Source organism: Sapajus apella, unplaced genomic scaffold, assembly GCF_009761245.1.
Source record: "Sapajus apella isolate SASKATOON/1434 unplaced genomic scaffold, GSC_monkey_1.0 scaffold2, whole genome shotgun sequence".
NCBI lineage: Eukaryota > Metazoa > Chordata > Mammalia > Primates > Cebidae > Sapajus > Sapajus apella.
In genome coordinates this window covers 75018827-75042352 of record NW_022436942.1, presented here as the reverse complement: position 1 = coordinate 75042352, position 23526 = coordinate 75018827, and the positions used below count along the sequence as shown (strand labels likewise).

Here is a 23526-nt window from a genome sequence, read left to right as displayed (position 1 = left end):
CCAGACTTAGAGCGTCAGAGAGGGAGAGGTTATTCCTTCTCTCCTACTTTTCCATCACCCCCTTTTCTTCCCCCTCTGCTGAACGTGGCATCCCCATGGCCAAGACTGCACCCCCTGTTCTACAGACAACATCCAAGCTGCTGGGACCCGACCCAGCGCCACCTTGAGAGCCCAGCATTTCGAGGGGCAGGCTTCCAAACAGGGTAATAATCGTCCCATTAAAATTAATGTCCATGAAGTGAGCCGTTAAAAGCGTGCAGATTAAAAAGGGGGGGAGGGAATTGTTCAATTTAAATCCAAAGGGCTTTTTAAATAGACACTGTGTCTTCATTCTTGGAACGCTACACCCGGGCAATGGATCAGGTCCCCTCTGCAGAGACTAGGGGGGGATTAAGGAGGTGAGTCCCAGGAGAATGGGAAGCAGTTCTGGCCAGAAGCAAAGGGAACTAAGGTTCATCGAGGGCCCACTGCGTGCCAGGTGCTTGGCACACATTTCTCTCATTTAATCTCTGCCCCACTCCGGGGATGGAGGTATTATTATTCCCAGATTACAGGGGGCAGTATAAAACCGTGGTTAAGAGCTTAGAGCCTGCGGCATACTGCCCTAATTCACATGCAGGTTTCATTCTTAGCTACTCTGAGTTTAGGCAAGGGGCCTTATCTACCTATACCTCAGCTTCCTCATCTTTGAAATATTATAGTAATTGCACGTAGAATTGTTGGGAGATTTACCTTTACGCAGCAGAGGCAAGGGCGCCCAAAGCCTACGGATGCCAGACATGGAAGTCTTGGCCATTAAGAAGCCTAGAAGAATTGGAGCCAGGTGAGGGAAAGGGCCACCAGGATCACATGGAGGTGTGGGCCCTGAGTCCTGACTTTGTTATCATTTCACCGCGCTGCAGGCCAAAGCAGACGTTTCTCCTCCTGATCAATTCAGACCAAAACGAAGTTCACAGGCTTGAAGAATCGTGGTTATACTCTGCGGTGGGAAGGAAAGAATGGAAGCTCCCTCAGCAGCTTCCAGACTCCCACCTTAGAGCCACCTCTGGACTCATCCTGATCGTCTGAATCCCCAAGTTGCCTGAATCCCAGTGGATTTAAGATCGCAGGTTTCATTCTCCCCCAAAGAATCCTGAGAGCCGCCCCGCCCATCTGAACCTTCACTGGCTGTGACAACAACTCCAGACTCTCCAGTCTGGAGGTGCACAGGATCGGATGTGGGATTGGAAAAGGAGGAATTAAAGTCCCCCGCGCCCCTCCTCTCGCTGACCCCTTAGGATCTCTACTGCGCATAAATCGGGATCGTCGCAGAAAACTGTAACCCCATCAGGAAAATAATGTTCACAAAGAAAGCAGACAAGAAGTTTCCCTTTAGAAAGGCCCTTGCGAGGGTCTTTGGGGTGCAGGTGCTGGGCGGCGAGAAAGCCTCTGTCCGCGCCCCACGCGAGCTCAGGACCGACCCCTCCAACCTCCCACCGCGCCTACGTCAGGGTTTCCAGCGGGGCGCTGGGGGCGCGTTAGGGTCAGGCTGAAAGCCTACAGGTGCCAAGTCAGATCTGAAACGAGGCAAGTTAGGTGTAATCTGGCCCTTCCACAAGACTTTGAATCCACCCACCTCCCCCAAACAAAACAACAGCCTCGGAATATTTTTGAATCAGGCAGCCGAATTCAGTATCAGCTTCATCCAAAACGGCAAACAAGGCTGCTTCCCTCGCCAAATCGGAACTCGAGCTGAATTCAGGAAAAGGGGAAAGAGAACAACCTTCCCTCGCCTCCGCGGGGGTCCCCCGAGACCCTCAAAGCCCGGGACCTCCGCCGCGGGGCGCCTTCTCGCATCGCCCCGCGCCGCGCTCCCCGTCTCCCAAACCGCGCGCCCCCTCGCTGCCGGCGCAGCTAGGGTTAAAAGTTACCTCTCGGTTTCTTCTGCCTGCAGCCCCCCCCCCCCCCCCGGGGCCGGGTGGGGGAACCCCCCCCCCCGCCCCCCTCCACCATGTGACACTTTAATTAATAATAGCGCCGTCAGCACAACAAACGCACAACACAAGGAGAAACTTGGTGTCCAGGGGAGGCCCCCGGCGGCTGGAGCGCGGCGGCAGCGGGCGCAGAGGCCGGAGGGAGAGGAGGCGAGGGGCGGCCTGAGCGCGGGGCGGGAGCGAGGCCAGCGGTCATGTGCCCGTGCCCCCTGCACCGCGGCCGCGGCCCCCCGGCCGTTTGCGCCTGCAGCGCGGGTCGCCTGGGGCTGCGCTCGTCCGCCGCGCAGCTCACCGCCGCCCGGCTCAAGGCGCTCGGCGACGAGCTGCACCAGCGCACCATGTGGCGGCGCCGCGCGCGGAGCCGGAGGGCGCCGGCGCCCAGCGCGCTCCCCACCTACTGGCCCTGGCTGTGCGCGGCCGCGCAGGTGGCGGCGCTGGCGGCCTGGCTGCTCGGCAGGCGGAACTTGTAGGAACGCGGGGCTTCTTGATGGGGCCGGAGCCGAGACCCAGCCGGAGCGAGCAACAGGTACGCGAGCCAGCAAGCGAGAGCCAGGGCGCGGCAGCTGGGCACTGGAGGCGCTGGGCTGGCCCGGGAGCGGGAGAGTGGCAAGTTTGGCTTTCTTCTCTTCCCTTCTCCTTCTTCCTCTGTTCTCTTCTCTTGCAAGCACCTCCGGCCAGCTCTTCTACCCAGCCCCCGTCTTTCCTTCCAAGTGTCAGGTCCACCGTTTCTGCCCCCATCTCTTCGAGTCCTTAAGCGCATTTTGCTACTTGCTCCCTTAGAGCTCGGTGGCTTGCGGAGGACTTCAGCCTCCATAATCCCCACCAGCCCCACAAATAAACACACAATGCAAGTAAAAAGTGTGCTTGCTATGAGAATGTAGTTGTAAGCTACGCCAAATACTTATAATCTGTCGCAGTTTCAAGAAAGGTTCCCTGTCTCCTTCAAGCCTCTCGCCGTTCCTGAGTCCCCACCGTCTCCCTCACCTTTGCTCCCACCTCTTCTCCCTAAGTGTCACTTCTCCAATCTCTGATCTCCATTCTCTGCCACCCCAATAGCATCTCGAGACTTCGTCGTCCTTGTTTCTGGCTGGCCCAGTCTTCAACCCCAAACCCCGCGCATTTGCAAATTTCCTCTGTCCTGCCAACTTCGCTCCTTCACCAGTGAGGTGTCCTGTTTAAGGAGTTTGGCCTCCTTCTCCCCAGACGGTTGTAGCTACGATGGGAAGGAGATGCCCTCGGAGTGGGCTGGAATAGGAGGCTTTTGGGGAAACTCCAATGGGAAGCCTTAAGGAAGGAACATTTACTGAGCTCCTTCTGGGTGCTGGGCACTGTTTAGGGAGGTAATGTTTTGAGAGCTTAGGACTGGACATGGGTATTGAGCGCCTAGTGTGGTTGGTATCAGTGGGAGGGAGGTTCTAGGCTCTTGGGGTGGGGAAATTATTGTGCCCTAGCTGTGCGTCTGGCACTGTGCTAGGCGCTTTGAGGAAGTACACAGTGTAAGTAAGCATCGCCTTACTACTCTGGATCCTGGAGTAGCGCGGAGCGCTGCAGAGAATGAAGGTGGAGAGAATCAAGCTGAGTCCACCATAGATGGGTCCAGGGCCGGAAGGTGAAGATGGAAGGTGATATAGCCAGCTGCCCTTGGGTCCACGCCGCCTAGCCCTGCCGCGCGCCGCAGACACCCTGGGAAGCTGGAGCGGCGCCTGAAGGCGAGGCCCTGTCGTCTGCGCCCGCGGGGAAAGGCGGCAGCCGGAGCGTGGGGGGTGGCAGCGCCCAGGGAGCTGCGGGGGTGCGCGGGGTGTGAGCCGGGACCGCAGGCGACAGATGTCGCGTGGGCCCGCGCAGCCTGGGCGCTGGCGAAAAGAAGTGAGCGCTTCGGGGCGCACTCCGCTGGGCTCCCGGGCGCCGGGGGTCCCATCCACTTCTCTCCGCCTTCTTCCTCCTCCAGTTGGAGAAGCCAGGGGCTCCCGCGACTGAATGGGGCCAGGCTGAGGCTGCCCAATCCCGGGAACTGGAAGAACACTTCGGATGATCTCGGGGAGCAGAAAAAGGAAGTTGAGCGACAGACGCGAAGCCCAAAGAGTGGAATTTGGGAAGAGGCAGAAAAAAAGTGGGTGAAGAGGGAGAGAAAAACCAGGCGACTAGGTGGGGAGGGACAAGAAGTTTGGGGAGGGTGGAGAAAAAGAGAAACTGCCTGGAGAACAAGTTGCAAGACAATTGAAAAGTGAATTAGAAGGCAAGAGAGGAAGGGAGTAAAATCAAATAGAAACGGGGAGAGGGCTAGGACACGGTTTTCTTTAGTTCTGTCGTCCAGGAGATTGGAAAAGCGCTCCCCTACTGGGACCTGGCGTGCGAGATGTCAGGTGCCCCTCCCGGGAGGCGGAGGACTCCAGGCCGGAGCCTGTCTGAGTGTTCCCGTTTGCCAGTGTGTGAGTGTCAGGGGTGTGAACCCGCCCGGGTCCCGAAAGAGGAGTCTGCGGGAGGGGCGGGCAGAATGCGCCGCTCTGCGCTGGAGCGCAGGGGAGGAGTTGGGGGACTGGGGCCTGCGCTGCAGGGGAAGGCGGCGGCGAGGGGTTTCGCTGTTTTGCAGCGATGTCGAGGGGCAGCACCAGGTAATTGTCGCTGCGGAGTTTATCTCCCCCGCCTCCCTCGGCTTCTACCTCAGAGTTACTTCCGAGCTGCGCCCTGACTCTGAGACACCGTCTTCCCACACCTGTGGGTTCTTCTACCTGCCGTGTCCCGCCCGCGCGTCCCCAGCAGCCACAACCTCCAGGGTTCTGCAGGCTCTGGTGCCCTGACCTCAGGATGCCCCGCACGGCTTCCCTCCAGCGCCGCCCCTCATACCGTCGGGACACCCGTAGAATTGCTCACCGCCCGCCTTCTGCGCTCCCAGCCCGGGTTCCCCGTGCTGGAGCTCCCTTCACTGGCCGGGAACAGGTTCTCTCCCTGCAGCCTACATCTGATCTCAGAATACCAGCGGCTCCGGCCTTTCTCATGCTTTTAGCTCAATTTGAGGAAACCCATTTTTTCCCAGCTCTGGTCAATTAAGTAGAAGGGACAGAAAAGTCACTGGAGGAAGACAATTTGTTGCGTTCTATACCGGATATGGAGTGCTCTCCACTTTCCCTACCCTAATGGAGAAAGGGGAATGTTCACAGCTGTACCTTAGGTGTTTGAGGGAGGCCTGTGCCAGCCGTATAGGGTGGGAACCACCACTTTCAATTCTCATAGGTTTCAAGGGTGTGCTCAGCTATATGCAGGATCAATATTTCCAACACACAGGCCAGGCAGGGTGGCTCACACCTGTAATCCCAGCACTTTGGGAGGCCGAGGCAGGGAGATCACCTGAGGTCAGGAGTTTGAGACCAGCATGGCCAGTATGGTGAAACCCCATCTCTACTAAAAATAAAAAAGTTAGCTGGGCATGGTGGTGCACACCTGTAATCTCAGCTACCCGGGAGGCTGAGGCAGGAGAATCTCTTCAACCCGGGAGGCAGGGGTTGCAGTGATCCAAGAAGTGAGTGGAGAAGAGCTGAGATCTCACCACTGCACTCCAGCCGGGGCGACAGAGTGAGACTCCAACTCAATAATAATAATAATTGTATGTATGTATGTGTATACGTATATATGTATATATATTTACATTTTCAGCATAACTGTTTTGAGCCTCTCCTGCAAGCCATCAATACTTTTCTCAGAAGTCATTTAAAAGAAAATAACAAGCAGCAACAAACGCCCAAGACTCAGTTTTCCCATCTGTAAAATGGGGATAATAATAGTACTTAATGCGTAGGCACGTTGTTAAGAGGGTTAAATGAATTCATACACAGAAAGCTCTAGAACAGTGGGTATACCTATGAGCCATCATGATTATTACTGTGCATTTACTGTCATTCTTTCCCAAGGTAGTCAACATTTTCCCTTTATTTTTGCTGGAAATTCCACACCACTCCTGCCTGCCCTCCTGGGAAACCAGTGCCAGGAGGGTCAGGAGAGAATAACGGTTAAGAGACTCTTTAATGCCCAGCCACTTGCTGACAGTGTGGCCTTGAGAAAGAACCATTACCTCTCTGCACCTTTATCTGTAAACTGGAGCTGTTTCCAGGGTTATTGGGTGAATAATAAGAGAACATTCATCTAAAGTGTCCAGTACAGGCTGGGTGCAGTGGCTCAATCCTGTAATCCCAGCACTTTGGGAGGCCAAGGTGGGTGGATCACTTGAGGCCAGGAGTTCAAGACCAGCTTGGGCAACATGGTGAAACCTCATCTGTACAAACAATAAATAAATAAATACAAAAATTAGCTGGTCATGGTGGTGTGCACCTGTAGTCCCAGCTACTCAGGAGGCTGAGGTGGGAGGATCACTTGAGTCCCAGAGGCAGAGGTTGCAGTGAGCTGAGATCGCACCACTGTACTCCAGCCTAGGGGACAGCAAGACCCTGTCTCAAAAAAAAAAAAAAAGTGTCCAGTGCAGTGTCTGTCTCTTAACTTCACTCAACACAGGATGTCATAAAATAGTCAGAGCCATTCTTTTTATTTCAAAGGGGAAGCCAAGGCAGAGAGCGCCCACCTAAGTGATCCCCAATGGAATTAGAGTTTCCCTCTTTAAGGGCACACAGCCCCCCTCACCCCATGACTTGCAGGGGAAGAGGAGATAGGGGCAGTAAGCAGACAGGGTGGTGCACAGTGAATTCCTGCATAAGTGAAATTCCCTTTCTTCCAGAGCCCCAGGGGAAGCTCCTCTGAGGCTGGGGAGGCCGGGAGGAGGTGGGTATGATTTAACCAGTCAATACTCAAAGATACAGGGGAGAGGGAACAAAAGACGCTTTATGGTGAGCATTGGCTGGCGGAGGCATGGGAGGGAGGGAGAAGCGTGCCTAGGGAGGGGGCAGGGAGGGAGAGAGAATGGAGCCGAGGAATCTGCCTGGGAGTTGGGGCCAGGGCTGGGTAGAATCCTGCTTTGAGAGCAGGGGAAGGGGAGATAGGGGGACTCCGCAGGCCCATAAGGCGACGTGGTCAGTGGCAAGGAAGATAATGGGCCAGCGGGAGCCTGCTTTAATGAATTAATGACGGCCTGGACAGCCAGCCAGACATGCTAACTGGTTCTTGGCAGGTACTTTGGGGATTAAGTGGTTAAACCTGGAGGCGCATCCTGAAGGCCTCCCTCCCAGCCCGCAGCACCCCTGCCAGAATTACTTTTAGAGCTTGAAAGCTTGGCCTTCTGCTTGGCAAGGGAGCCTGGGGAGGACAGCTGTTGGGGAGGAACCCCCCGGGAAGGGGCCAGATGTGCAGAACCAGGCAGCCTTCCTGCCACATGGTCCCTGTCTGGAGTCATCCGCTCGCCTAGTGAGAGGCCAGAGTACAAGTGACTGAGCTGTGGATGGAAAAGAGCCACGCCCGGGGATAATGAAATACACCCCCAGATGTGGGCTGGCTGCATTTGGCAATCACAAGTCTAGTTTTTCTGAAAAGTCAGCCTTTTAGATCTATGTTTGGCAGATACGGAGAGTTGGGTGGGGGCTTTTGTTTCTTTGGTGGTCCTCCCTCGTGTCCCTGTGATAGGATTTCACAGGAATAGAAAGCTAACCCCACAGTGTCCCTAGCCCCTGGCGACTTGCTTGTCACATAGTAGGTGTACAATAACTGTGCTGTATTACATGAATCAGAAACTATGCAACATTGGCCGGGTATGCTGGCTCACACCTGAAATCCCAGCACTTTGAGAGGCTGAGGCCGGTGGATCACTTGAGGTCAGGAGTTCGAGACCAGCCTGGCCAGCGTGGTAAAACCCTGTTTCCACTAAAAATACAAAAAGTTAGCCAGGCATGAAGGTGTGCACCTGTAGTCCCAGCTACTCTGGAGGCTGAGGCAGGAGAACTGCATGAACCCAGGAGGCGGAGGTTGCAGTGAGCTGACATTGTGTCCTTGTATTCCAGCCTGGGCCACAGAATGAGTGAGACTCCAGTCACAAAAAAAATTTAAAAAAGAAACTATGCAACATCATCGCTGTTGTTTCCCAAATTCAGATTCTTCCACTTAATCAACTGCTAATTATTGAGTACCTTCTATATACAGGGCACTGTGGATATGGGAAGGACCAAGACATGGAGTTCCCTGCTTTCATGGAGCCCACATTTTATTGGGAGGAGACAGATAATAAGTAAATATTGTTTTTGTTACTGTTTCTGTGTAACAAATTACTCCAAAACTACTAAGTTTTGCTTAAAACAACTAGAGCCACCCTCTGTCTCTGGGAGGGAGTGGTTCCAGGAGCCCACCTTGGATCCCAAAATCCCAGGATGCCAAGTCCTTGATATAAAATGGTGTAGTATTTGCATATAACACCTACACACTGTGTGCTTTAAATAATCTCTAGATTGCTTATAATACCCAATACCATGTACATGCTATGTAAATAAGTATACTGTATTGTTTTTATATGTATTTTTAAAAATCGTGTTATTTTTTAATTTTATTTTTTCCAGTATTGGTTGAATCCGTGGATGTGGAACCCATCTATATGGAAGGCTGACATATTTGACCATGCTCACACATTCTGTAGGTTAGGAATTTGGTCAGAGCATGGTGGGGGTGACTTGTCTCTGCTCCAGGATGGCTGGGGGCTGGAGTCATGGGTAGGGAGGCAACCTGATTTACATATCTGGCTGTTAATACTGGGAGTCAGCTGGGGCTGTCAACTGGAGCAGCCAAACTCTGCCCCTTCATGTGGCTTGGGCTTCCTCACAGCATAGCAGCCGGATTCTGACACAGTGACTGGGAGCTCCAAAAGCAAGTGTCCCAAGAAATCAGGGGGAAGCTGCTTTGCTTTTTCTGACCCAGCTTCTGAAGTCACTTTGATTAGAAGCAAGTCACAAGCTGATGCAGATTCAAGGTGGGGCAGAATTAGAGTTCACCTCATGAGTGAGTGGTGGGGTTCTGAAATAGCATGTGGAATGGGAGATATTATAGTGGCCACCTTTGGATTACGCAATTGAACACAGAGATAGTTTCAGAAAGTGCTCAGGGCTCTGATGCACAAATACACAAAGGTAACACAATAGAGAGTTCCCCAGGGAATCCTCACCTGTGGTGATGAGGGAAGGAAGGCCACTTTGAAGAGGAACCAGGGGAATATCGGATCTGAATGACACAAAGGAGCCAGTTATATGCAAGACATGCAAGAAAGGTGTTTTGGGAAGACAGAGAGCAAATCCAGTGGCATGGAGGAGAGGCTTTGCATAGCACATTTCAGAAAAGAAAAACAAGTAGCTTGGTGCCAGGGCTGGGTGCCCAGGTGCAAGGATGCAGAGATGAACGAGTCCCAGTCACAGCCCTCAGGTGCCCCCAGACTCAGAGACATGAGACCCAGGCTGTGCCCCTGCCCTCACCTCCTAGTAGAAGTAAACCAATTCACCTCCTGCCAAGGTCTGAGAGGTCCAGATCCCTGAACCAGCTCACACATGCCCACCCCCCTCGGTGCCAGGAGAACATTGTGGACATCCATTGGGTTTCCATCACCCTTAAGCTCTCACCATTCAACTCAGCACTGGCTCCCCTCTTCCTTTCCTGTTCTAAACTGGTGCCTCTGCTGTTGAGTGGGGGATTTCTGATTTAGCCCACATCAATAAGATGCATCCTTTTATGACTGCTGGATGGCCAGGCAAGGGAAAGCTCCTTCCTCTTCCTGTGGAGAGTCAGCGGGCTTATCCAAGATGGCTGCTTTCCCCCACTGAACCTTTGCTCCATGGGCTGGAGACTTGGGCAGGGCGGAATTTAATTGCTCTGGGAAACTTGATATAATATTCCTTAAAAAAAAAAAAAGTAGCTAGATGTGGTGGCTCATGCCTGTAATCCCAGCACTTGGGGAGGCTGAGGTGGGAAAATTACTTAAGCCCAGGAACTCAAGACCAGCCTGGGCAACATAGTGAGACCCCGGCTCTACAAAAAATAAGTTAGCAAGGTATGGTGGTCCGCACCTGCCTTATCAACTACTTGGGAGGCTGAGGTGGGAGGATTGCTTGAGTCCAGGAGACTGAGGCTGTAGTGAGCTGTAATCGTGCCGCTGCACTCCAGGCTGGGCAACAGCGTTGAGACCCTATCTCAGAAAAATAAGTAAATTTTTCTTGATGACAAAAAATATTGCAAGTTCATTGGCAACTATTTGGAAAATATTGTAGTCTTGCCTCTGGAGAAAGGAGGTTCAGCTTTGAGAGAAGGCCTGAGTAGCAAAAGTAGCAGTACTTTCCCATGTAAAGATCAGACAGCTTGTAAGTCTCTCTGTCTTTCCATTGCATTAGATTTGACCCTTTTGTGATGTGATTTCTCTTCCTTTCTTCCTTCCCTCTCTCTCTTTCCCTTCCTTCCTTCTTTCCTTCCTTTCTCTCTCTTTCTTTCTTTCATCCTTCCTTCCTTTCTTTCCATTTCTCCTTCCCCTCCCTCCTTTCCTTCCTTCCTTCCCTCCCTCTCTCCCTCTCTCCCTCCCTTCCTTCCCTCCCTCTCTCCCTCTCTCCCTCCCTCCTTCCCTCTCTCTCTCCTTCTTTTTTTCTGTCATTTCTCCTTCCTTCCTTCCTCTCCCTCCCTCCCTTTTTCCTTCCTTCCTTCCTTCCTTCCTTCCTTCCTTCCTTCCTTCCTTCCCTCCTTCCCTCCTTCTTCCTGTCTCTCTCTCTCTCTCCCTCTCTCTCTTCCCCCCCACTTTGTTTTTTTGAGACAGGGTCTTACTCTGTCACCGAGGCTGAAGTGCAGTGGCAGGATCATAGCTCACTGGAGCCTCGACCTCCTGGGCTCAAGTGACTCTCTCACCTCAGCCTCCCAAGTAGCTGGGACTACAGGCGCATGAGCTCCTGAGCTCAAGACCTCCTGCCTTGGCCTCCCAAAGTGTCGGGATTATAGGTGTGCACCACCATGCCTGGCTGGATTGTACTTTAACACATGGAATCACTCTAAACATATTATCTGTAACCTGACTTTTTCCATAGATCATAGGCATTTGTTCAACCTTTGAATATGTTTCTATGAGACACTTCTTAGAATTTGGTTAGTATTTCTAATTTATCTGGTTAGTGCATCATTTACATTCCCCATCCACTGTGGTTGGGCACTGAGACTGTTTCCATCATGGCGAAGGAACAATGAAGGATCACTTGAGCCCAGGAGTTCGAAGCTGCAATGAGCTAAATGACACACTGTACTCCAACCTGGACAGACAACAGAGTGAGACCTCCCATCTCAAAGAAAAAAAAAGAACTAATTAAAATTTTTTTTTTAATGTTCACAGGTGAGAAGATTGCTTGAAGCCAGGAGTTCCATACCTGGGCAACAAAGTGAGACCCAATCTTTACTAAAAAAAAGGACAATTAGCCAAGTGTGATGGCTTGCATCTGTAGTCCTGCTACTCAGGAGGCTGAGGTGGGAGGATCACTTGAACCCAGGTAGATTGAGGCTGCAGTGAGCTGTGATCATGCCACTGCACTCCAGCCTGGGCAACAGAGCAAGACCGCATCTCAAAAATAGAAATAAAAAGTAATAATAATAACATTTTTTTGGCCAGGCATGGTGACTCATGCCTGTAATCCCAGCACTTTGGGAGGCCGAGGCAGGCGGATCATTTGAGGTCAGGAGTTGGAGACCAGTCTGACCAACATGGTAAAACCCCATCTCTACTAAAAATAGAAAAAAATTAGCCCGATGTGGTGGTACTTGCCTGCAGTCCTAGCTACTTGGAGGCTGAGGCAAGAGAATCGCTTGAATCTGGGAGGTGGAGGTTGCAGTGAGCTGAGGTTGTGCCACTGCACTTCAGCCTGGGCGACAGAGAGAAACTCTGCATCAAAAAAGAAAAAGTTTTTAATGTTCTCAAATGGAACTTTGATATCAAAACATATTTAGCATTTTTTTGGCTGGGTGCAGTGGCTCACACCTGTAATCCCAGCACTTTAGGTGGGTCGGGAGAGGTAGGTCAGTAGTTCAAGACCAACATGCTAACATGGCAAGACCCTGCCGCTACTAAAAAAAAATACAAAAATATAAAAATTAGCTGGGGGTGGTGGCACATGCCTGTAATCCCAGATACTTGGGAGGCTGAGGCATGAGAATCGCTTGAGGAGGCTAAGGATGCAGTGAGCCCAGATCACGCCATTGCACTCCAGCTTGAGTGACAGAGTGAGACTCTGTCTTAAATACAAACAAACAAAAAAACATACTTAGTGTTCTTTTATTATGAAGGTTGTCTAGAGCATAAAATCATATGATCAAGATCTGCAAACACTGCTATTGGCTCCCATGTCTCATTCATGCCATTGGCCTTTATTTATTCATTTATTTGAGACAGGGTCTCTCTGTTGCCCAGGCTGGGGTGCAGTGGCGCAATCACAGCTCACTGCAGCCTCGACCTGGGCTCAAGCAATCCTCCCACCTCAGCCTCTCCAGTAGCTGGGACTATTGGTGTGTGCCACTAATTTTTAATTTTTTTTAAAAGACGCAGTCTCACTCTGTTGCCCAGTCTGGTCTGGTACTCCTGGGCTCAAGCAATCTTTCTGGCTTGGCCTTCCAAAGTGATGAGATTCCACTGCGCCCAGCCCATGTCACTGGCCTTTATATGTCAAGTGTCTATTGGCTCTTGAGCTGGCTGTGACTGGCCTCAGCTGAATCTCTGTTGCCTTGCTGTAGACTGTTCTTCATGGGCCACACCTCTGGCCAGTGTGGGGGTGCAGACGAGGCCTAGCATGCCTGTCCCCACTTCAGGGAAAGGTTCCATGTCTCAGCAATGTCACTATATGGAAAGCTTCTCCACCTGCCTATCAGTACCTATCATCCTGGGGGCAGGAATCATGTTCATCTAATATTCTTGGACCTAGCGCGCGGTACTTAATAAACCCTGTAAAATGCTAACGTACTGTTGCTAGTGATACCAAGACAAAGTGGCTTGCATGCGTGGAGAGGGAGGTCTTCCAGGAATGGGGATGTGTCAGAGTCACTGGAATGGATTCAAGAAGAGGTATCATTTTTTTTTCTTTCTTTTTTTTTTTTTTTTTTTTTTTTTTTAAGATAGAGTCTTGCTCTGTTGCCCCGGCTGGAGTGCAGTGGTGTGATCTTGGCTCACTGTAACCTCTGCTTCACGGGTTCAAGTGATTCTCCTGCCTCAGCCTCCCAAGTAGCTGGGATTACAAGGTGCCCGCCACCACGCCTAGCTCATTTAAGTATTTTTAGTAGAGAAGGGGTTTCACCATGTTGGCCAGGCTGGTGCTCAGCCTCCTGACCTCAAGTGATCTAGAGCTGTCTGCCTTGGCCTCCAAGAGTGCTGGGATTACAGATGTGAGCCACCGTGCCCCGCCGAGGTACCATTTTCAAAGACAGCTCAGACTTAGAATATTCGAGACTGTTGGCAGACCAAAAAGCCTAAGGTTTGATTCAGAAAATGTAACCCTGGTAACTGTTTAATCTTATTCACCAATACTTTATGCTGAGCCAGGGAAGCTTCATGGAAAGTGACATGAATTTTGGAGTCAGGTCGACTTTCAGATAACTTTCTCCATCTCCCATTTGCCGGTTGTGTGACCTTAGGCCGATCCCATTACCTTGGGAGCTTCATTTTCCTCATCTATAAACTGGGAATAATAATAGCATCTGCACTGGAGGAGCACTGTATATAAAGTGGCCGGCACAGATTCAGCCCCCATATGTGTGAGTGTCTGGAAGAACCAATTCTGTTTTATATCTCTAATGAGCTCGTAGCATGAAGGAAGCCTGCTGTAATTTACTCCAGTGTGTACAAGGCATGTCACTGATGTTCAGAAAATGGTGAATGACAGCCTATGATATGTGTTGTTCTTATTTGGTATAAAATTGAGTCCATAGGCTGGGTGCAGTGGCTCATACCCAAAATACAAAAATTAGCCAGGCATTGTGGCGCACACCTGTAGTCCCAGCTACTTGGGGGAAGCTGAGGCAGGAGGATTGCTTGAGCCCAGGAAGTCAAGTCTGCAGTGAGCTGTGATGGTGCCACTGCACTCCAGCCTGGGCAACAGAGCAAGACCCTGTCTTTAAAAAAAAAATAAAAAGAAGAAGTTTATTCCATGGGCCCATCTTTGTGGTATGGGTGGGACCTCTCAGAACTTTTCTGACCCATTTGCTTAAAGCAGTTGCTAATCCTGCCTTCCCCAATCTGTGATTCACCAAGAGCCCACTTAGGCCATTCTGACAGGGCTGGGAGAACCACTACATCAGGGCTTGAACCCGGGAGGCACAGGTTGCGGTGAACCAGCCCGGGCAACACTGGCCTTCAGGTCCCAGAAAGATGCAAACCGCCATGCCTATTTTGCCCATTGCTGTATCCCAGCACCCGGGCCTGGTGGCATTCACTAACTGCTGAATGAATGAATGAATGAATGAATGAATGAGTGAATGAATTTAGGGGAGACCTCAGGAAATTTGTGAACACCCAGTAATTAAGCTAATAACATTGGCTGATTTCACCCTCTTCTTCTACTTCCCCCTACTTGGGACAGAAAACACAGTTTGGATCCAACTCTCAAAAGATCCATGAGCCGAAAAGGTCTCTGCTCTGGAAACCTAGCCAGAGCTAGACAGGACACTAGAGACAGCTAACCCATCTTCCTGATTGTACAGATGGAGAACCTGAGGCCCAGAGATAGCTGCTGAGGGTTCTGATGAGGCGAGCTTAATTGCCAGGTGATTGTAGGAGTGTCTGAGTGTCTCAGGCAGGGGTGAAAATGGGTGGTCTCCTAGCTAAATTTGGCTTGCAGTTGAGTTCTGTTTGACCTTCTTGGTTTGCCCCCAACACTTAAAAGTCAGGCATTTTAGCCAGGCACGGTGGCATGTGCCTGCAATGCCTACTATTCAGGAAGCTGGGGCAGGAGGATCGCTTGAGCCCAGCAGTTCGAGACCAGTCTGGGCAACAAGGTGAGATCCCATCTAAAAAAAAAAAAAAAAAAAAAAAAAATCAATCATTTTCAGGAAGAAGCCTGTATTTCCAGTTTTTCTTGAAAAATGGAAAGATCTAACAATGTGTTCTAACACATGTATCCCCATGTGGCAGACACAGGCTGGAGATGAGTGTCAGAAACCCCTTTAGAAAGGACAAAAACACTCCAGTGTCCCCAGCCCCTCCTAGGTACCTTTACTGGGTCCACTGCATTTCAGTTCGTGACCCCTGATTTCAGGGAGCCCCCCATGCACTTCCCTTGATGCACAGACACCCACACACATATCCTATTTTAAATACATGAGGTCATACTGTTCATGCTGTTTTGTAACCTGCTTTTTCCTCACTAAAAATAGGTGGTTGAGATCTACCCATGCCAACCCATAAAGGTTTTCATCATCCTTCTTGACGGCTGCATGATGTTCTGTTGCCTGGATGAACCAGGATTTCCTTATAAGGTCACTTCCTTGGGGACATTTACATTGTTTCCTGTTTTCTGGTAGGGTAACCAAGGTTGTTAGAAACTTTTTTTTTTTTTTTTTTTTTTTGAGGCTGAGTTTCATTCTTGTTGCCCAGGCTGGAGTGCAATGATGCAATCTTGGCTCACCACAACCTCTGCCTCCCGGGTTCAAGCGATTCTCGTCCTTCAGCCTCCTGAGTAGCTGGGATTACAGGCACCCGCCACCATGCCCAGCTAATTTTTGTATTTTTGGTAGAGACAGGGTTTCGCCATATTGGCCAGGCTGGTCTCTAACCCCTGACTTCAGGTGATACGCCTGCCTCGGCCTCCCAAAGTGCTGGCATTACAGGGTGTGAGCCACCACGCCCAGCCGGAACTCTTGTTTTGTTTTAGAAATAGGGTCATGCTCTGTGACCCAGGCTGATATGCAGTGGCATGATCATAGCCCACTGTAACTTCAAACTCCTGAGCTTATGTGGTCTTCCTACCTCAGACTCTTGAGTAGCTGGGACTACAGGCGTGCACCACCACACTTGGCTAATTAAAAATTGTTTGTGGCCCAGTGCAGTGGCTCATGCCTGTAATCCCAGCGCTTTGGGAGGCCAAGGCGGGTGGATCACCTGAGGTCAGGAGTTAGAGACCAGCCTGGCCAACATGGTGAAGCCCCGTCACTATTAAAAATACAAAAAATTAGCCAGGCATGGTGGTGCATGCCTGTAATCTCAGCTACTCAGGAGGCTGAGGCAGGAGAATGGCTTGAACCCGGGAGGCGGAGGTTGTCGTGAGCCAAGATTGTGCCATTGCCCTCCAGCCTGGGCAATAATTGCAAAAATCTATCTCAAAAACAAAATTGTGTGTGTGCAGATGGAGTCTCATTATGTTGCCCAGGCTGGTATGGAACTCCTGGGCTCAAGTGACCCTCCCATTTTGGCCTCCCAAAGTGCTGGGATTACAAGTGTGAGCCACCGTGCCCGGCAGGGGACATTCATATTTGGACAACTTTGCAAACAAAAAGTGAAGTTCCTGAAAGTGAAATTGTTAGGTCGAAGAATGTGCATAGTATAACATGTGGGACATGGGACATGAGCAACATTATAGGCCACAATTTGCTTTAAGAAAGATCTTTGTGTGTGCGTGTGTGCACGCGTGTGTGCGTGCATGTGTGTGTGCACGCGTACATGCGTGTGTGTGCACGCACGTGTGCATGCATGTGTGCGCGCACCTGCAGGCGCTCGTGTGTGTGTGTGTGTGTGTGTGTGTGTGTGTGTGTGTGTGGATTCTGTGCTGAGCTACTTCCCAGCTCTCGCTGCTTACCCTTCTGAAAGTCAAGTGAGTTGGGCTTCCAAGGTCCTCCTGCCATAACTTCCTAGTGGGTAGGAGCTCTGAGTTCTCAGGTCTCTCTCCGTAGACTTTAGGCCATCAGTATCTAGTAGCTGATAGCACTGATGACTATTCACTGATAGAAGAGGGCTGGGCTAAGGAGAGCTAATACTTCTTCCAGAGGCTGCCAAATGGCCTCCTCCTTCCTCGCACACTGCAACCTAGCTGTCTTTTCAGCTTCCTTTCCAGTCCCCCGAGTGCCCAGCTCCCTAACTGGCCAACACAAACTATACAGAAGGAGATTTATGGGATAACATGGACCACAGCAATTTTCTTTTCAAGAGGATTCTGCATGGAAAGCTGCTCTTCCAAGTCTTTGTTTTGTTTTGCTTGTTTGTTGGTTTGTTTGTTTTAGAGAAAGGGTCTTGCTATATTGCCCAGGCTGGTCTCAAACTCCTGGGCTCAAGCAATCCTCCTGCCTCAGCCACCTGAGTAGCTGGGAAGCTGGGACTAGGGGCACATGCCACCATGCCCAGCCTTTCTTTCAAGTCTTAAGCACTAGGACTACTGGTACAATTCGAACTCCTTGGTCAAAATCAACCTGCTGAAACCAAAGACTGAAGATCCGAGAATCTGCCATCTTTTTTTTGAGATGGAGTCTCACTCTGTCTCGTAAGCTAGAGTGCAGTGGTGCGACCTCAGTTCACTGCAACCTCTGCCTCCTGGGTTTAAACGATTCTCCTGCCACAGCCTCCCAGGTAACTGGGATTACACCTGGCTAATTACACCTGCACCTGGCTAATTTTTTTATTTTTAGAAGAGACGGGGTTTCACCATTTTGGCCAAGCTGGTCTCGAACTCCTGACCTCAAGTGTTCCACCTGCCTTGGCTTCCCAAGGTGCTGGGATTACAGACATGAGCCACCGCACCCAGCCTGTCATCATTATTCCTTTGTCACTTACTTAGTCTCACTCAACAGATAATGAATTGAGCACCTACTATGTGCCAGGCATTGTGCTGGGCTCTGGGGACATAACAAAAAAGAGACATGGCATGTACAAATGCACAGAAAATACTCTGGGAGGCTACACAACTGACTGCCTCTGGGAAGCAGAGGGGGGCTTAGGGGTTAGGTTGAAGGGGACTTTTCTTTTATTTGTATATTCTCTGCTGTTTGAATTTGTAACTTCTCACTTGTGCAAACAGCAAGAACAAAACAGGCATTTTAAAATATTTTATTTATTTATTTATTTATTATTTGAGACAGGGTCTCGCTCTGTTGCCCAGGATGGAAATGCAGTGGCATGATCTCAGCTCACTGCAATCTCCACTTCCTGGGTTCAAGAGATTCTTGTACCTCAGCCTCCTGAGGCTGGATTACAGGTGTGCACTGCCAGGCCTGGCTAATTTTTGTATTTTTAGTAGAGATGAGGTTTTGCCATGTTGCCTAGGCTGGTTTTGAACTTCTGGCCTCCTTGGCTTCCCAAAGTGCTGGAATTACAGGCAAGAGCCACCATGCCCTGCCAAGGTATTTTTTTTTTTAATTCAAAATTTGGGCCTCTTAGTAGGGAATCCAACAGTCCTAATTCTTTGCTGACATCAGAAAAAGGGAATCAGCCTCTTGCCCATCTAATGCTGCAGTGGCATTCATGGTTCTCAGCTTTCACTTTCCGTGCCCAAAGCAGCACAGCATCACTACAGCCCAGGGAGGCAGGACCTTAGGGTTCAGGTTCTCCCTCTCTGCCCACCTACCCCCTCCACGAGGTGGATGAAGAATGGAAACAGGGACACGTTTTTCAAAGGTATTTCATGAATGTCTCCAGCCGCGAGCTTTAGCTGTGAGTTAGCATCTGAGAACATTCTTCATGAACCAAGTTTGAAGGAACACATCCCAAGGGCGGGGCAGTGGCTCACAAGGGTTGATGGACTTGATGTTTTAAAAATAGTTTTAAATTGCACAATTACTACTTGCTGTTTGTAAAAGAAAAAAAAATCCTATGTATAAAAAATATATCCCACTGCTGCCTCAAATTCCTGGACTTATGCAATCCTCTCTCCTCAGCCTCCCAAAATGCTGGGATTACAGGCATGAGCCATAGCACCTGACCTCAATTCCTACAGCTTTCTGATACAGTTCCCTGCTCATCATGCTTCGCTGTTTGAGACATGCTTATCACTGTCCTTGGGCTGGTGTAGCCCCTTTCCCTACCTAAGCTACGCTTCCTTTTTCCAAATATGGAAAAAATGTGTGTGTGTGTGTGTGTGTGTGTGTGTGTGTGTGTGTGTGTTCAAGGCCTCGATCAAATCCTGGGTCCACTCTGAAGCTTCCCTGGTGATTGTAACCCCATCCTGACTTCTGGGTCATCGGTTCACTTCCAGACATTGGTCATTTACAGTACCGGCCTCTGGCATAGCATATCTTTCTAATAAGCCTGGAGGCAAATTTGAAGCAGGCACCTGGCCTTGTCTGGTGCAGGTAACCATGCTTAGCATGAAGTTCACACACTCAGTAACATAGTAGGTACTTACTAAGTGTTGCTTTCTCTCTTTCCGTCTCACCTGTGCTGAAGGCAGCATAATTATTTTAGGCTGATGCCGCAGGGCTACACTGACTTGCATTCTGTAAATTTATGGCTAGACACCAATGGTGATGTTTAGGGGTTACACGAGCTGGTTTCATAAACTCAATTCAGTGTATTTATCCATTGAGTTGATTGATGACTCTAATTCCATATTCTATGAAAATATATGCTACACAACAACGCAGAACTCCTACTGTGTTTGTGCCCTCATGAGATAGAAGGGGAACGGACCTGGCATGGTGGCTCATGCCTGTAATCCTAGCACTTTGGGAGGCCAAGGTGGGAGGATGGCTTGAGGCCAGCCTGGGCAATGTAGCAAGACCCTGTCTCTAAAATAAATAAAAATAAAAAATTAGCCAGATGTGGTGGTGCGTGCCTGTAGTCCCAGCTAGAGGCTGTGGTGGGCGGATCGCTTGAGCTCAGGAGGTTGAGGCTGCAGTGAGCTATGATGGCGTGGTGGCAGAGCGAAACCCGGTTTCTTAAAAAAAAAAAAAAAGCAAAAGGTCTGAAGTCACTGATTTGGGTCCTTGTGACTGTCGGCTGACATAGACTGGGGTCCATGTGTTTGTGACTCATCTCTTTCATGCAGTCAGATGTATCGGTTAAGGGCCAAGGAAGAGGCAGAGAGTATTTCTAGACTCAGTAATCAGAGAATTTAAGAAAGGTTCAGTGGCAAAGGCGTGGGCAGGGTTTTGGAAACCAGCGAGAATGAATGCAGTACCCCAGGCGTGGCCATAGAGAGGGGCTGTTATCACCCTGGCCTGGTGCCAGAGAAAGGAATGGTACCTGGAGTCCCTAGGAGGGTGTCACTGTACCAGAGTCCAGGCAGGGCTGTGGCCAACCTCTAACTAGGGGGAGGGGAGCTGGGAACAGACACCCAATCTTACTTTCCCATGAGTGCCTCCTGTTGGTCAAACCCAGAAGGAAGCCAGAAGTCAAGGGTACCAGCTGGTACAGTTCATGCAAGTCAACGTCTCAGACTTTTTCAAACCCAGAAGTCATAAAGTGCTCTTCCTCCCACTTTCTCTCCTGTACCACTTGGTGTGTATTACTCACGTGGTCATTCTTATGCCACCTGCTTAAGAGTCACGTGTGAAATGTTCTTATCTCCCCCACTAACTTATAGCTATAAAATCTACCGTTTTAAGGCTGGGCACAGTGGCTAACGCCTGTAATCCCAGCACTTTGAGAGCACAAGTGGATCACCTGCAGTCAGGAGTTCGAGACCAGTCTGGTCAACATGGTGAAGCCCAGTCTCTGCTAAAAATACAAAAATTAGCCAGGCATGGTGGTGTGTACCTGTAGTCTCAACTACTTGGGAGGCTGAGGCAGGAGAGTCGCTTGAACCCAGGAGGTGGAGGTTGCAGTGAGCTGAGATCACACCACTGCACTCCAGCCTGGGCAACAGAACAAGACCTTGCCTCAAAAACAAATAAACAAAAAAACAGCTACCCTTTTAAGGTGTACAAGTCAGTGATGATGTGTATATTCATAGAATTGTGCAGCCATCTTCACAGTCAACTCTGGAATATTTTTGTTTCCCTAAAAGAAACCCTGTGCCCATGAGCAGTCACTTCCCTATTCCTTCCATCCGCCCCAGCCCTAGGCAACTCCAATTCTCCTTTCTGTCCCAGAAGATCTGCCTATTGTGGACATTTCATAAAAACGGAATCACACAATATGTGTCCTTTTGTGTCTGGCTTGACTTAGCATGATGTCTTCAAGTATCAATACTTCATTCCTTTTTTTATGGCTGAATAATAGTCCATTGTATGGATAGACCACATTTTGTTTATTCATCGGTTGATGGATATTTGGGTTGTTTCCATATTTTGCTATTATGGGTAATTCTGCCATAAGTATTTGTGCACACATGTTGTGCCTTCTGTTTCAGATGCTCTTGGATATGGGCTGGTTTTTCTGCCCTGCCTGGGATGCCTCATTTTCTTATCCTGGTTAGTTTCCTGGCACTCTTCAGTAGCAGTGGCCTGCCGCTCTTGCTAAGGAGTCTTCTCTGTCACCCTTACGAGCTTCCTGCCCTGGGCTTCCATAGATCACGTTTTCCCGGATTGCATATGCTCTTTACATGGGACTATCATTATCCGTTTCTTCCCATCTCCCTGTTGGCTCTGAGCCCCTCAAGGGCAAGAATTACATCACTGAATCTGTAGCCTCTAGTGTGGCACTTGGCATATTTGGGAATGAATGAATGAACGAACAAATGAAAGAGAACAGAGACTGCCCTACAACTCTCTTTTGAATCTGGGTCTATGAAATGAATAGAGGAAGATCCTGTCCTGAATTTAGAGAAGCAAAAAGGTCGTGTGGCTCTAGATTCTTCTTTCTAAAAAAAATCTCCGAAGATGCCTATGTAAATATCTAGGTCTAAAAGCAGAGAGGGGAGTGTGTGTGCGTGCACAAATGTCTATTTGGGGAAGGCTGCTACATAGACAGAGACTCTGGTAAGGGGAGGAGTGCCAGGATTAGCTTTTGAGGCATCCTCCCTCCAAAACCAGAGCTTTGCATCCAGCCGCTCTCCCCTCCCCCACCCTCCCGACATCCGGGGCTGACTGTGCAGAGGCCCACTGCACTGACGTCACCCCTTAGCAGCTGTCCGCACTGACCAAAATGCCAATCTTTATTTCTGCAGGTTGGTGAAAACCCTGTGTCCTTGGAGAAAGCTGGTTCCCGTTTTCCAGAGGGGAAGCCCAGAGCTTGAAAGGCCGCGGTTGGCACTTCGAGAAGGAAGTGGAGAGTAAAGACAGCGCCTGGAGCGATCGTAGAAACACAGAATGGGACTGGGGAAGCCCTTTGGAAATCCAGCTGCAGAAACAGACACCCCAATGCTATTTACATACAGCTCTCTATATATATATAAAAAAAGAAAATATGAATATTACGTATCAGTGCATGCCTTGTTGAGGACGTGGTCGCCTTCCTTTTCTGCACCTTGCAATGTGAACTTTGATATTCTGTAATGTCTGGGGCGCCAGAAGAGAGAGATGCCTGCTGTGTACTTAGAAACTATTTGCAAAGACTGGTGGGAATTAGCCCCAGCATCGGCCAACTCCCTGGGGATAGATGCTGACGGAATGAGAGGTAACAGTGCAAAAGGCATGATAGAAAGAAAAAAAAAGTGAGGACTTGGGGCCGGTTGTGTAGGAGCAGTCTGGGATGCCTCCATTTCTTGACACGTCCTAGCCTCTCCCTCTGTACTGTCCTAGGTCGATCGCTAGATCCCACTGTCGTGTCAAGAGAAATGGGATTTTTGTGTCTCTGGTGCTTCACTTAAAATTTTGCTGGTGCTAAGTGCGTTCCTGCTGGTGCTGCTGTGGTGTTTTGTTGACAGACCTGGAAGAGCAGGGGACAAGAGAGATTTCTATTTTGCTGTTTCAGATTTTTTTTTTTAAGGGACAAGTTGCAAAAGAACTACTTGAGAGTCTCTTCTCTTTCTCTATGTGGGGACGAATATCCAGAGGTGGTTTGGAGCAAACCTTGGGGTCTAGGAGGGAGGGTGGCGTTGAGAGGCTTGCTGGTTATGAGGCAGAAAGCTGACCTCATGCATGACTTGGTTGCTGTCTCCCCTACCCCCACAAAAGTGTCCTCAGAGTTCAGCCCACAGCCTCCTCCACTCCCCAAGGGGGTTTCAGGGCTTAGGTTTTATGGATTAAAGAGCCAAGAAATGGCTACATTCTGGTCAAAGATGATTTATAACCAGGGGACATTGGGGGAGGGAGCAGGCCATTGAAATGAAATGCACCAGCATCTCACTGATTGACAGAGGTCTGATTTTTTCCCCCAAGGATAAGCTACTATTTTCAGAAGTTTCTAGAAGGGCTAAAAAAAAAAAAAAAAAAAGATGTGTGCTGGACAGAGACTTGGCTGTAAAGACTCTTCAGGGAGCAGTGATTATTTTTTGCTTTCATTTAAAAAAAATCCAACATAAGCAGGTATTCTTCCTCTGTGCAAGATACCACACACTGCCATTTTCAAAGCTGAGATGGCAAAGTGTCAGTTTGCAGATTCGGACAGTCATTCTCCAAGGCTGGATTTGCAGGTCACCACCTGGTACCTATAGACAGAGGGTCCAGCAGGCTGGTTAGCAGACACTTCTCCAGTTCTAAGAAGCCAGCAGTGGGATCCACGTTTGTTATGGTGGATGCGGCTAAAATGGGAATCATCCCCCCATACGCTTTGCTGTAAATGACCAGGTCCTTTAGAATGTACAACCTCTCAGTGCTGCTGCAAGCTGGG

At 49.8% G+C, this 23526-nt stretch overlaps 1 protein-coding gene across 2 annotated transcripts; it reads left to right on the top strand.

Annotated features, from left to right (window-relative positions):
• Window positions 1-2028: 2028 nt before the first annotated feature.
• Window positions 2029-23130, top strand: HRK (harakiri, BCL2 interacting protein). Of its 2 annotated transcripts, none has more exons than XM_032240857.1 (2): window positions 2029-2499; window positions 21923-23130. In XM_032240857.1, the coding sequence occupies exon 1, from the start codon at window positions 2168-2170 to the stop codon at window positions 2441-2443; it is 276 nt and encodes a 91-aa protein (XP_032096748.1). In that variant the 5' UTR covers window positions 2029-2167; the 3' UTR covers window positions 2444-2499; window positions 21923-23130. The 2 variants fall into 2 exon arrangements, with proteins under 2 accessions (XP_032096748.1, XP_032096758.1); XM_032240867.1 differs by lacking the exon at window positions 21923-23130 and adding an exon at window positions 3922-5309.
• The last annotated feature ends 396 nt before the right edge of the window (window positions 23131-23526 follow it).

Bases quoted from the DNA above. Each gene is read 5' to 3' on its own strand.
- HRK (XM_032240857.1), top strand. From the start codon at position 2,168: ATGTGCCCGTGCCCCCTGCACCGCGGCCGCGGCCCCCCGGCCGTTTGC.